The sequence below is a fragment of the Engraulis encrasicolus genome, chromosome 2 (assembly GCF_034702125.1).
Source record: "Engraulis encrasicolus isolate BLACKSEA-1 chromosome 2, IST_EnEncr_1.0, whole genome shotgun sequence".
NCBI lineage: Eukaryota > Metazoa > Chordata > Actinopteri > Clupeiformes > Engraulidae > Engraulis > Engraulis encrasicolus.
This window is the reverse complement of record NC_085858.1, coordinates 11,194,595-11,207,202: the sequence shown is the minus strand read 5'-3', so window position 1 is coordinate 11,207,202 and position 12,608 is coordinate 11,194,595. Positions and strand designations below refer to the sequence as shown.

Below are 12,608 nucleotides of genomic sequence, written 5' to 3'. Positions count from 1 at the left end.
TCTTGTATTTTCCTTAATTTTAGCTTTAAATGCTTCAGCAAGATCACATTATGTTTTGAAGCCATGATTTAAACATTTGGTGACTGTTACTTCCAATGTACTATTGTAATTAGATAATTGAGTCAGAGGTGAGAACTGTCTTAGTAGGCCTACCAGATCAAAACCTGAGACTAACCAGTGTGTGAGATCCCAAATCGCATCATATTTTGCGTGACTAGGAGTGCTTTTTTGTTTTGAAGGACTATATTTATTGTGTAGTACTGTATATCCATTTTGTTGCTGTTCATATTTTGCAATGAAGTATTACTTCTCCAAAAAAGCTTGAAACCAAATTCCCCCGGTTGTATAAGACATGGAGATGTTTTATGGAGGACTTGCCCTCCAGATTTTTGTAATTGGATGAGATCACAGCAGGCAGCTTCTTCCTCTCTCCTGGCTTTTTATCTTCTCTCATGCTCAACCGCTTTGCATCTCTAACGAGACAGGTCCCCGGCCAGGGCTCAGTATGTTGTTTTTGTGGTCCTCATTAAAATGCATTTTACATTAAACTGTACTGTGCTGCGTCTTTTTTTTTATTTTATTTTTTATATAGGCTACAGTCATTTTGTGCCCTTTCAGAAACCTGTCTACATCATCTGGTACAGCACCTCAACAATTTGGACACAAAGTAATAACTTTCATATGGGATGGTTCATTCATAATTTTTATTAATCATATACAATTTCTTTGCATGAAAAACACTGCAAATGAAATGACCTCAGAAAGTGAAAAAAGAAGAAACAACCTCAGAAAGTGAAAAACTGAAGAACTTAAAAGGAATCGAGGATTTTGTTTTTTTTAAATTACATAGCACACTGAAATTAAAATGTTCAGGTTGTAGGCTTGCAGATGAATTGAATTTCACTGTATGGTCCATATCGGCCATATTTGTCTTTGCCAACAATTGTGAAGAAGAGGCGCTGGTTGCTGTCGCTCATGGATAACTGGAAATATATGGGCAGGGGAGTCGCCTTCACATTCCCGACGAGCTGCCAACGGGAGATTGTGCCATCGAGGGCCTCCTGGGCACCATAGACGTGGTAGCAGTCCATCTCGGCCCCGTAGCGGTCCACTTGCTCCACATCCACCTTGGCAAAGATGCCATGCTTGTCCTTGGTATCAAGGTAGCGCACCACCAGAAGGGGTTTCTGGGGAACATTCTTTGTGGTGGCGTCAAACGGTAAGGATGCTGGAAAGGGCGTGTCTGGCAAACAGCTCTGGAGTTTCGTCCTCCAGTCATCCTGTGGGGGAAGTAGGAAGGTGAAGATCGGATTTGAAGTCTTACTGTATGCCACAGTTGCATTACACATTCAATATGCAATATGTGACCACTCCAAATTGGTCCCTGCCAACCGCACGTAGTATTTCACTAGGGGGTTCTTTAAAGTACAATTATATAACGCTACTACTTATAATTAAAGAATGGGGTTCATCCTTCACATGACATGAACAACAAAAAAAGTCTCTCCCTCTCCCTCATAATAAAGATGTTAAGGCTGGAAATAAACAAAAAATAAATAAAGATAATTAAAAAGACGCCTCACCTGTGGCGTCTCCTCCTTTTTTATCGCTGCAATAATGGCCTTCGGAGAATGTGGCTCCTCCTACAAATAAAAAAACACAGGTAGGTAAAACGTCTGAGTTTAGAGGCACCTCTACAATGATGCAATAGTAATAGCAAAAGGGTTAGCAATAGACTACCTTCACAGAAGGGGGAGGAGTCTGGTAGTCTGGTTCTGTTGGGAGAGAGAAGAGTGAGGGTGAATCAGTTAAGTAAAATATGGCCTCTGTTTTTTGGTGTCATGGGTGAAACTGACATTGCTTTCCAAGCTTTCCTTTTTTTCTTATTTGCCCTTGGGGCATGGGGTCGAAGGTGCAAACTAAACCCTAGACCAGGGTGTGTCAAACTCAAATTCACAGTGGGCCAAAATCAAAATCTAGGATGAGATTGTGAGCCAAATTCAATAATTATTCAAAAACGCACAGAAAATGTGCATACATACAGTACATGCCCTGTGATCCATTAGGCCATGGTTTGGTCCATTTTCATTTAAAATTATCTTTTGCGCTGGATAGTTTTGATAGCTCTTTTACACCATTTTCCATATTCATGAAAAATTAGAACCCTTCATAAATTGGTTCGAAAGCATCCATTACTCAAAATGCTCCCATTAATTTGTATATCTTAGAATATTGAATAGTTGATGTGGACCTGAGTAAAGATATTGATGACAAATCTTCACATCAGCTTAAGAATTCAATGCAACACCACAGAGACAGATGATTACCATATGATGCCTCTTCAGTCTTTATCTTTTTGGCTACAGCAGGCAGTTGTGGCTCTTGCTGAAAAATGTAACAGATACAAAAGTTAGAGACAAAAAACATCACACTTCTTTCAACACAAGTTAGACTTCTTTTGTAGCTTGAAGATTAGTTTCTTCCAATAACAGATTGTCTCATTACACCTGAAGATATGTCATCAGTGGAAGAAAGGAAATATCTTCAAGCTACTGCTTAACTCTTTACCAAGATGACATAACTAACGGAATGAAAATCTTCACAGTCGCAAAAAGGGCTACAACACTTTTACACCTTGAAAAAGACTCCTGTGCGAGTCGAAACGTGTCAGTGCGTGTGGAAAAATAAAAATTAAATAGCAGTGTTGCCTCGGGACCCCCCTTTACTCCTTTGAGGTCTACAACACTATCTGTGTAAAATAGATTACCTTCACAATAGGTAGAGGAGAGGATGTGCGAGGAGAAGATGGTGTAGTAACGTGTTGAGAGGAATCTGTAAAAAAAATGGACATTGCCGTCAACATTTTAAATACAGTATAAAGGTGCGTCAGCCGCCCAAGTTGATATCTGAAGTCTGCCACTTACCATAAGTTGCTGGCAGTTTTATGGGTTGTGGAGAAGAAATGTTACATTTTTCTGGACTCTAGAAAACGAAAAACAGGGTGAATATCATAACAAAAGCCTAAGTCTGTCAAATTGGCTGTATATATGTAGGCCAGTGATGCGCGGGTCGACGAAAAAACAAGACACACCCGACCGCTTTTTTCCCTAGTCCGCCCGCTTGCCCTGCCCGCAAGAAATATTCATGAAAAATATTGACCCGGCCCGCTTGCCGACCCGCCTTTGAAAATAGTAGCCGTGCGTCTTTATGAACACCCTAGCGTCATTGGCAAAGCACAATCACGTCAATAAAGGTCTTAAAAAAGGAATTTGCGTCAAGAACAAGACAGCTGTGCATTTCAACAGGACATGTTGGATTTTTGAACCGAGGCCATGCAATGAGGACTGCCGACTGTCACCTGTTTATTTCGGTAACATCGTCGTTTGGATAGCCTACATGGAGAAAATTAATCTGTGAAAATGGTGAGCAGACGGAGCCAGCCGTCAAGTGGATTGCCTCGTAGTCATGGTACGACACAGGAAATGAAAACAAACTCTGTAAGCAACACATGAGTGCAAAACCATTACAATTGTATAAGAAAATATGTAGGCTATATCCATCACTGCACTGTTTAGAGAGCACCCTCTGTGTTCTTCAAAATGCACTCAATGGTTGCACCTGCTGCACCAGTTGCGCGCAGAAGATATTCGGCCGACGCAGGAGCCTCATTAAGTCTCCTGCAGAGCGCGTGGCACCATCGTAGTTATTCAGCCATATAAACTTTGATCTATTTCGCAAAAAAATGTCCCTGTCTGCTAAAGTAAACTATAGCCTATTGGTTCGCCTATAGCCTACTTTAAAATTCGGCATCATTTCAAAGGTCCTGACCGACCGCACCCGACCCGAATTTCATTAAAAATAATATTTCATAACCCGTGCCTGCGGTCGACCGCAGTTAATTGCAAGCGCCCGCTGCTTTCGGGTCAGCCCGCGCATCACTGATGTAGGCCAATGACTTACCAAAGAAATCGAGCTATCTGGCTGCGTTTTAACAGTCTTCCTGTTTGATTCTGGAAACTCTGCAGTGAGGACAGAATGGGACATTTTTTAAGGAACACTACGGCAAACATAACGAAAACTGAAACATTAAAATATCATGTTGAGCGAGTGTGGTTATTGAAGACTGATCCTGCGCCTGTTGCATTCCGAAGCTGACCGATTTTCACCTTTTAGTCGTAAACACTGGAGCTGGTATCGGACAGGGAATACCCAAAGCTTGAAACTAATATCCATGGAGATAGAACACACAGCACTAGAAGAACAGTCACACCCACCTCTGTCAAAACAAATGGCCTAAAACTGTGTGAATATGAAGTGACACATTGATCAAGGACCAGATTTTAAATGCCAGGCTACTTAGATGATATGAATCGATAAAATACATTTAAAAAATCATTTCATATAAATTAGGTAGATATTCAGTCGCATATTTCAACTATCGTCCTTGTATGCATGTGTGTGTCGATGGAAGTTTTCACATTATTAAGCTATTTTTTGCCAGAGGTGACCCCTTCTTCATTCATTTACACTGCACAGATCTACCTCCAAATACTGACTGCCAGGATTGCAGCAACCACTCTAGTGCCATGTTCTACCTAATAATAGTAATAATATTTTTTTCCACCCTTGCACAATCTCAAAAACTCCCCACTTCACCCACTGAATAACAAAGGCTTTGTCAGAGAATGTTCATCGCATATCCAGGGGTATCGTGGCTCGGTGGGCTAAGGGGCCATACCTTAAATTCAGGGACCTGGGCTCACGTCTGACTCATTTCCCTATCCTTCCCCATTTCTCTGTCCACTCTTTTTCTGTCACAATCTCATTATCCCATCCTAAATAAAGGCACAAAAGTCAAAGATGTCCAATGGTCCAATTTGTTCCTAATGTCAGCACCATTATAGGTGTTCTCACTGTGGATTGTATCTTTTTGTTTATTATTACTACTATTACTATTACTGTTCATGCACTCAGTACTTCTTATGCAAGTCTAGAAAAAAAGCGAAAGCAGACAAAGAAACCACACACACAAAGACTTAACAAATGACAAAAGGTTCCATGAACATACCACACATTTCCTCTGATGTGAGGTCCACCGTTTGAATTTTGGCTTTCTGATAAGAAACACAGAACAAAAACAAAATGACTGCTGCTGCCATGTATTCTAAGGACATTTACACTCAGCAACAAAGCAAACATAAATCAACCACAGAATTACATGCACACACACACGCAAGTTTCAGAATTTTATCAAACAGCAAGAAATAAAATCGCCACTGGAAGACACTTGTTTGATCACCTTAATACAATAGTATGAAGTCACCTTCTGAACATCTTAGGCTACTACATACTTATGCAATCATGCAAATAAGCTACCATATATTTGTCAGTGTCTTTCTTTAGTGACAAGTTCAACACATATAAGCTCAGAAGATGAGAAGATCAGTACTAACAAACAGAAACTCCATTTTCTTGACCATAAAAAAACAAACATGTGATGCACAATCAGCAAATAACAGAATATTGTCCACTCTGATGTGTCAAAATAAGCCACTTACCAAAGTGGTAGCTGATCTTGAAATTATTACTAGTCAAAGCCTGCACTGGGCCGGTGCCAATGTCAAGCCATGCAGTTTATTAACATTTCACTTGTGGTCCTGTTGTTGCGCGAGTACATTTCTGTTGCCTTACCCGGGCCTGCCAGAAGCCCTCCACAGGCTGTCTTCGGCTTTCAGATTCACTGGAGACGCCTATAGTACAACAGGGCAACACAAAATGACAGTAGTTTACAAGCAAGGCTTTTTTTCATGCTTGGAAATGACAAAGGTCACCTAATATGATTCGAGTTGACTTTTAGAGAGGATAATTTAGTTTTCGGGTACAATGTACAATGAGTCATGACGGCGGAGAAAAACCAACCTGGAGAATCCCTGCCTTCCCAGCTGATCCTGTGTGGGAGAAATATTCAGAAATGAATTTCACACAATCTCAATGCGCCGCATTTGAAGGCCAGAAACCTAACAACAATTAATGCCTCAAAAATCCCAATTTGTGTGTGATGGGGCATTGCAAATTCCATTTGCCAATGACTACAGGAGGAGACAGTGCCAAAGTGTTTCCATTTTTTCATCTTTGCTAGCAGGAGCAATCCTCATGCAGACTGCATGCATCACAGGTCGCCACTAGAGGGCGTCTTTTGGCATGCACAACATGTAGAATTTTAACTCCTGACTAAATAGGATGAAGAATTTAGCAGAACACCGCATCCACTTTCCTCCACCATGGTCACATGAAAGAATATGAGATGCAATGTACTGTAATGTGTGGTCTATGGATTTAACATGGAAATGGACGAGTGATGGTGGATCATTAAGATATATTTTACGAACTGTATTTGCTGTATCCACCACTCAACAGAGACTGCTTTACAAATACACGAATATTACACTTAGCAAATCCTATTGACGGGCATAATTTAGTATGGCTTTTTTCAGCAGATAAAACAAATGACAGCCAGATAGACGGACAGATTAGCATATAGCATAATCATTCTTCCACTCATGCTAGGGTAGGCCTGATTCCCAATCCTTGTCAACAGCCTGCCTATAGTGTCTACTGTTCCTAAAAGACACAAATCCCCAGAGACCTCTACTGTGGGCTTCAATCACAAAGCTTCAAACAAGTAGATGTGCCAGACAGACAGGTACCTGGAGTTGGTGACAGCACCGCCGGCAGCACTCTGAGCAGCATTACAGGGCCACGAGACAGACGCCATACAGACATGGAAAAGCAAACAGACACATCACAAAGTCAACAACATACCGCATCACATGTTGGTGTTTGTGCTTGCGTGTTAAGATATATTCTGCTCATAACATAAGTTAAGCTAGCAATCAAGGTGACCCCCCCCCCTTATTTTCATTTCAATGTGTCCATTATTATTATTGTTATTTTAATGTATTTTTTATTTAATTTTCTTTTCTTTTATATATATGTTTTTATGCATATGATTGTTTTAGTATTATTTGTTTGTTTGGGTGTGATATGTTTGTTTATGTGGTTGTGATTGCCTCTAAGTTCTCTATTGGCAATGAAGGAAAAAAAAACAAAAATTCTGCTCAATAGCACATTGTGTAGGACAGCATCGGATTCTTGCAGTTGGTGAGATGTCAGTCAAGTGTTTTGGGGGAAAAGAATGTCACCAATAAGCTGATTGGTTGTAATATTGGAGTTAATAAAGAAATACACAATGTGAATCAGTGCACTGGCAAGCAATATTAGCCAAGCGATGTTAGCCAAGCACCGGCATGACCGACTGCAAGAAAATTCACAAGCACACTACATAACAATGCTTTTTTTTCAGGCAACAAATATCCAGTCACTACATCATGTCTATTTGAAGCAATTCCCCTGATCAACAAGGCCTTCAGCAGCCATTTAGAGATTGTGTACACACGGAGAAATACACACTAGTGTTCTTGAGATTGAACGTCTTAAATTACCCTCTGGTTGTGTTAGAAACATGGTTACGTTCATGGTGTTAACGGTCAAAATTCTCTGCTTACACAAAAAATGCAATAATACATTGACTAAAATGGTTAATTCTTAATATTTCTAACATCATTGACAACAATAAACTTCACATCTCATCATAGACATGCTGATGTTGTAGTTGTAATAACACAGTAAAATGCTCTTGTAGCTGTGGAACATTAACTTTGATATACAACAAAAATAACCTTCTCATGTTGAAACAGCATTATAACAACTCTTGCCCTGAAAGCTATGCTAAAGCCTGTTCCTTCCAGGATATTCTGCTCCCTGCACACCAACTGTTCACCTTACCCTCTACTCAGACAAGTAGAGTGGCTCCTGTCAGTTCAGTTCAGCTGTTGAAAGACCCCAAACACCCAGCGACACCATGAATCATCACTGATGATGTGTCCTGACAAACAGCATATGGATATTACTATAGCAGCAGTGCCTTTATCAACTCTACAGGATCTAATTGGTTGGAGTGCTGTTAAACAGACCATAAAAGTAATTATGTCAATTCATGCTAATAGTGCAAAGAGCCTGACATAGGTATAAGGGAAGTATAAGGGAATAGGTATAAGGTATAGGTATAAGGGAAGGGAGCGATATAAGGAAGTAAGCATCTTGCAATTTGAAGACTATACATTGCTTACATACAAATATTAATGTCAAAAACAGTGATGGAGGGACTATCACTAGGTTTGTGGGTGTGTTCTGACTGTCAAGCCAACAAGCCTGGCTCTCCTAGCGGTCAGAGCCTCAGTTTACTACCCGGAAGGCCAAGAGTCCTGCCAGGGCAACTCCACTCTCCTCCGCTACAAATGGTGTCAGAAGTAGGATGGTTACCGTGAGGCCATCGGAAGCGTACCCATTGTATGTGAGACATAATTCCATGTGAGGGACCTCCAGAATTGGTGACCCCGGTGCAAGGGACCCCATCGATGGGTGAGGCATAAATAAGGGGGCGCACTGGATGGGCGAAGCTTCATGGGCAGTTGCGTGAGGGACACCATGAGTGTGTGATGCACATGGGTGCACCTCCCAAAGGGGAAGGCAGTTTGATGGAGTGACCATCACTAGGGTTGTGGGTGTGTTCTAACTGCCACGCCAACGAGTCTGGCTCTTTGGTGTGGCAGTCAGAGCCCCAATTTGGTACCCGGAAGGCCGGATTTCAGCCCTGGCAGGGCCACTCTAGTCCCCTTCGCTAAAAAACATTTCTGGGTTTCCAGAAATTCCATAATTATGGTGTGTATGTGATGTATGTGTGTGTGTGTGTATGGGTGTGTGTATGTTTGCTACTTCAGTTTTGAATGTATATTCAAGGTCAGTGTCTCTATAAATAACTTTGGGAGATGTAAATTAATGGTCCGGTCATTTTTGACCGAAACACCATGAATGTAACAAGTTTGTGTATCTTCCACAAGTCTTCTGCAATTTCATTATATTTCATTATTTCATATTTCATATTCTGAAGGATATCAAGAAGTCTCATTTGTGAATGATGAAAAATAGAGAAGTTATTGAAGAATGAAGTCTCAAAACGGTCATTTTTGATCGTTACACAACCAGAGGGGAAATTAATGAATGGGCTTATATTACTTCATTTAATACTAATTACTAAAATGTAAATAACGATATTGAATAGAAATCTGGTTAATGTCAAACAAGCCTTTTTTCCATATTCCTAGGCAAAAAATAGGAAAATATTTTGCAGACTTGGCTGCACTGCTAATGCCAAAAGAAATGAGAATGCAGAGGAGTAAAATTAAAGAAGACACGATCACACTATCGCCTAATGGTTCTCAGTTCTTAACTGGGTGCTGAATCCCACATAAACCATAATTGAATGAAGGTAGCAAAGGACAGCACTCTTCAGATTTGTTCTGTTTTTGTGGTCGAATAAACACAGAAAAAGAGGAGTACTGTCCTTTGCTTCTTTCATTCAATGCAGAGGAAGGAAATCATGCAGTAGCAAACCTGTCCCACAGGGAGAATCGTTCCTTGAGACTTGAGGTGCTTCATATACGCAATGGCTGCATCGCCTCTTCTCTTCACCTTCTGGATATGAGCCTGAACATACAAATACCAACAACATTAGAGTCAACAACTGTCTCGAATACTTACCTAGAATGCTTGTATTACCAAGTTAAAGACTAAATAGACAGTAATAATAATAATAATAAAAAATCACAAGTTATTTTAAGCACCTTTCAGAATACCCACGGTCACTGTACACAGAAGTCAAGGCAGAAAAATAAAATATAATATTGAAATAGAGAAAAAAAATAACATACTGTAAATGACATATATTTTTTAAATAAATAAATAAACACAGTAACAACAACTATGATACTATAATAGGCATGGGTGAAAAGGTGGGTTTTGAGCTTCGCTTTAAAGGTGGAACGTGAGGTGCATTGAGTACAAGCGGGAGAGTTTTGTGGGCATTAGATTCATTAGTTACAATCTAGTGCCTCATATTCCAAATGACCTTCTTTTACGTCTTTTAACTCAACCAGGTGACCATTCAACCAGCCAATCACGTGGCTAAATTGGATAGGTCAGTGGTTTTCAAAGTGCCGCGAGGGGATGCCAGAGGGGACGTGGCAGGTTGGCAGGAAAAATATAGCAAAATAACACGAATAATTGTATAAATTGAATAGGCCAAGAAGCCAACGTAAACAAAAATAAGCGAAACAATCTTCTTTGCAATGTAGGCTATTATGCATTCTGTAGTAGGACTACTTATATGGGTTAAGGAATGCACCAACTTAGAGATGCGAAATCGGGTGCGCAGAAAAAAATAGCGTGTCATGGCCCATGACAGGGGGGCCTTGGCTGGAATCTACAGGTATCTGGGGGGCCTTCTCATGGTAAAGTTTGGGAACCCCTGGGATAGGTAAACCAAGTCTGGAATATGTGGCACTGGATTACAACTAATAAATCCATTTTGCCCATCACTGGTGGAGGAAGTGGCAAGGAAGAGTAAATCAGTGGAGCGTAAGGTGCGGGTGGGTTAGTACGGGGTGAGGAGATTCGTGAGGTACAGTGGTTAGGTGCAGGTGGGTTGGTACGGGCTGAGGAGATTTGTGAGGTAGGTGAGAGCTATGTTGCATATGAGAGCGTATGTAAGAACAGAGATTCACTTACGTTAAACTGTTTAAATCGGTCTTCCATCATTGCATCACTCTCGCTTAGTTTCTTCTGCAGGTTCTGAAGCGTTGAGTCCTGATTTTTTATGATTTCAGAAAATTTTTGGCTCACCATTTCCTGTACCTGGAAGATATGGAGTGGACAATTATCATTGAAGAATATTACACTGCACCTGTTTGTTACATTGTCACACGTTTCACAATCTGACAGGCACAGCAGTTAAAGCTTAGGTGAATTATGTTTTTTGACATTCAGATGATTACCCCATCAATCAGCTAACAAGCCTTTTGCCAGTAATCCACCCCCCAAGTGTTGCCACACTAAATATAGTGGGCCCACAACAGACTGGCCAAAATAGTAACACAGGGGGAACAGAGGGACATACAGTTGCGACAGTTGCAAAGGGAAGTCATGGGCAAGCGGTTAGGGCGTCAGACTTGTAGCCCAAAGGTTGGCGGTTCAACCCCCGACCCGCCAGGTTGGTGGCGGGAGTAATCAACCAGTGCTCTCCTTCGTGACTGAGGTTCCTTGAGCATGGTACCGTCCCGCCCGCTGCTCCCTTGGGGCGCCATTGAGGGCTGCCCCCTTGCACGGGTGAGGCATGAATGCAATTTCGTTGTGTGCAGTGCTCACTTGTGTGCTGTGTCACAATGACAATGGGAGTTGGAGTTTCCCAATGGGGCTTTCAACAGTTACTGCAACAATGCCAACTTCTTATCTGGTTAAGATGATGGTTATGAGTTATTATGCTAGATTACAGTGGCAGCAGGTCTACAAACCAAGGCTGAGCATAATTATTTAAGAAGGCAGCTATCAAAGTACTTCCGATTATTCTGTGCATGTCTAATCTGTGATTAAGGGCAATTTGTGTCCAAATTATTGTTTTCATACTGAAGAAAACTGATCAAGTCTCAGAAATCATAAACTACAGTGCAGTTCTTTTCCATTGTGTGCACATTCATTGTCTGACGGTCACCAGGGGCGGATTACTGCACGGGCCTACCGGGCCCAGGGGCTCAAGAGCCAAAGGGGCTCTGAAGCCCAAGCCTTCACACTACCTAAAAACAGTTCATTATTGATCTTTATTTATGTCCCCTTCTTGTGGTAAAAATGTACTTGAAAGTACGATATTTTCACATTTTCTCGGGGGAGAAACACCCGAATCCCCAACAACAGCTCCGTTAAACACCAAACATTTTTGAATGGGGCCACTTGTTGTTTGGCCAGAGGCCCGTGGAACCATAATCGGTCCCTGTCGGTCACTTGCTTTTGTTGTTCCACGTGTGTGTGCTTACCTGAGCTTCAGAAAGTCCACGGGGTATGGGCGGGAGCTGCGGCCCGTCTGCCCTTTTTCTCTTCATTGCTGGAATACAGGACGCATTGCTAAATCAATTACGGTAGGCTTGCATTAGGGAAAACAAATGTTACTTCGTTAGAGCTACTGACATGGTACAAACTTGAACCTGTGAACACTTCCCTGCGCGCGACAGCGCTATTAGCCAAGACCTTTCATTTCCACAATGACGCTCCAACGCTAGTCAAAACGTGACAATGGTCAGATATTAATCAACCAATACCCTCAATATGTACCCATGCCCCAAACCCTAAAGTGGCTGCGAAAGTCAAATAATCAAGCCAGCTGCAGATACAGGAGTTGACTGGTTCACACGAATCTGCTGGCATGAGCTAACTAGCTCGAGAGCAGTCAGATCTGCTGTAACTGTAAGCATGGACAAGAGACGAAATGAACTTTACACAAAAGACTGGCAAACGTGGTCACCGACCTGACATGAATGCTTCCTAAAAACACTGAAAATGGTTTGGATACCTCGAACTCGTGTAAAATGCACACGGCGTCTACTGCTGAATGATAAACCTCTTCCGCTAAGTTTTTGTCATAGCTCCACCCACAGCATTGG

General features: G+C 41.5%; 1 protein-coding gene across 4 annotated transcripts; it reads right to left on the bottom strand.

Annotated features, from left to right (window-relative positions):
• Positions 1–685: 685 nt before the first annotated feature.
• On the bottom strand, positions 686–12,608 carry atf7ip2 (activating transcription factor 7 interacting protein 2). 4 transcript variants are annotated; one of them, XM_063221735.1, is made up of 15 exons: positions 12,518–12,608; positions 11,985–12,052; positions 10,687–10,812; positions 9,514–9,606; positions 6,708–6,739; positions 5,920–5,948; positions 5,692–5,750; positions 5,069–5,114; positions 3,961–4,019; positions 2,925–2,982; positions 2,768–2,832; positions 2,328–2,385; positions 1,741–1,775; positions 1,584–1,643; positions 686–1,280 (listed from the first exon to the last, which is right to left on the bottom strand). In XM_063221735.1, the coding sequence occupies exons 2-15, from the start codon at positions 12,048–12,050 to the stop codon at positions 870–872; spliced, it is 1,197 nt and encodes a 398-aa protein (XP_063077805.1). In that variant the 5' UTR covers positions 12,051–12,052; positions 12,518–12,608; the 3' UTR covers positions 686–869. The 4 variants fall into 4 exon arrangements, with proteins under 4 accessions (XP_063077805.1, XP_063077800.1, XP_063077821.1 ...); XM_063221730.1 differs by having other exon boundaries at positions 12,474–12,595; XM_063221751.1 differs by having other exon boundaries at positions 9,523–9,606; positions 12,474–12,595.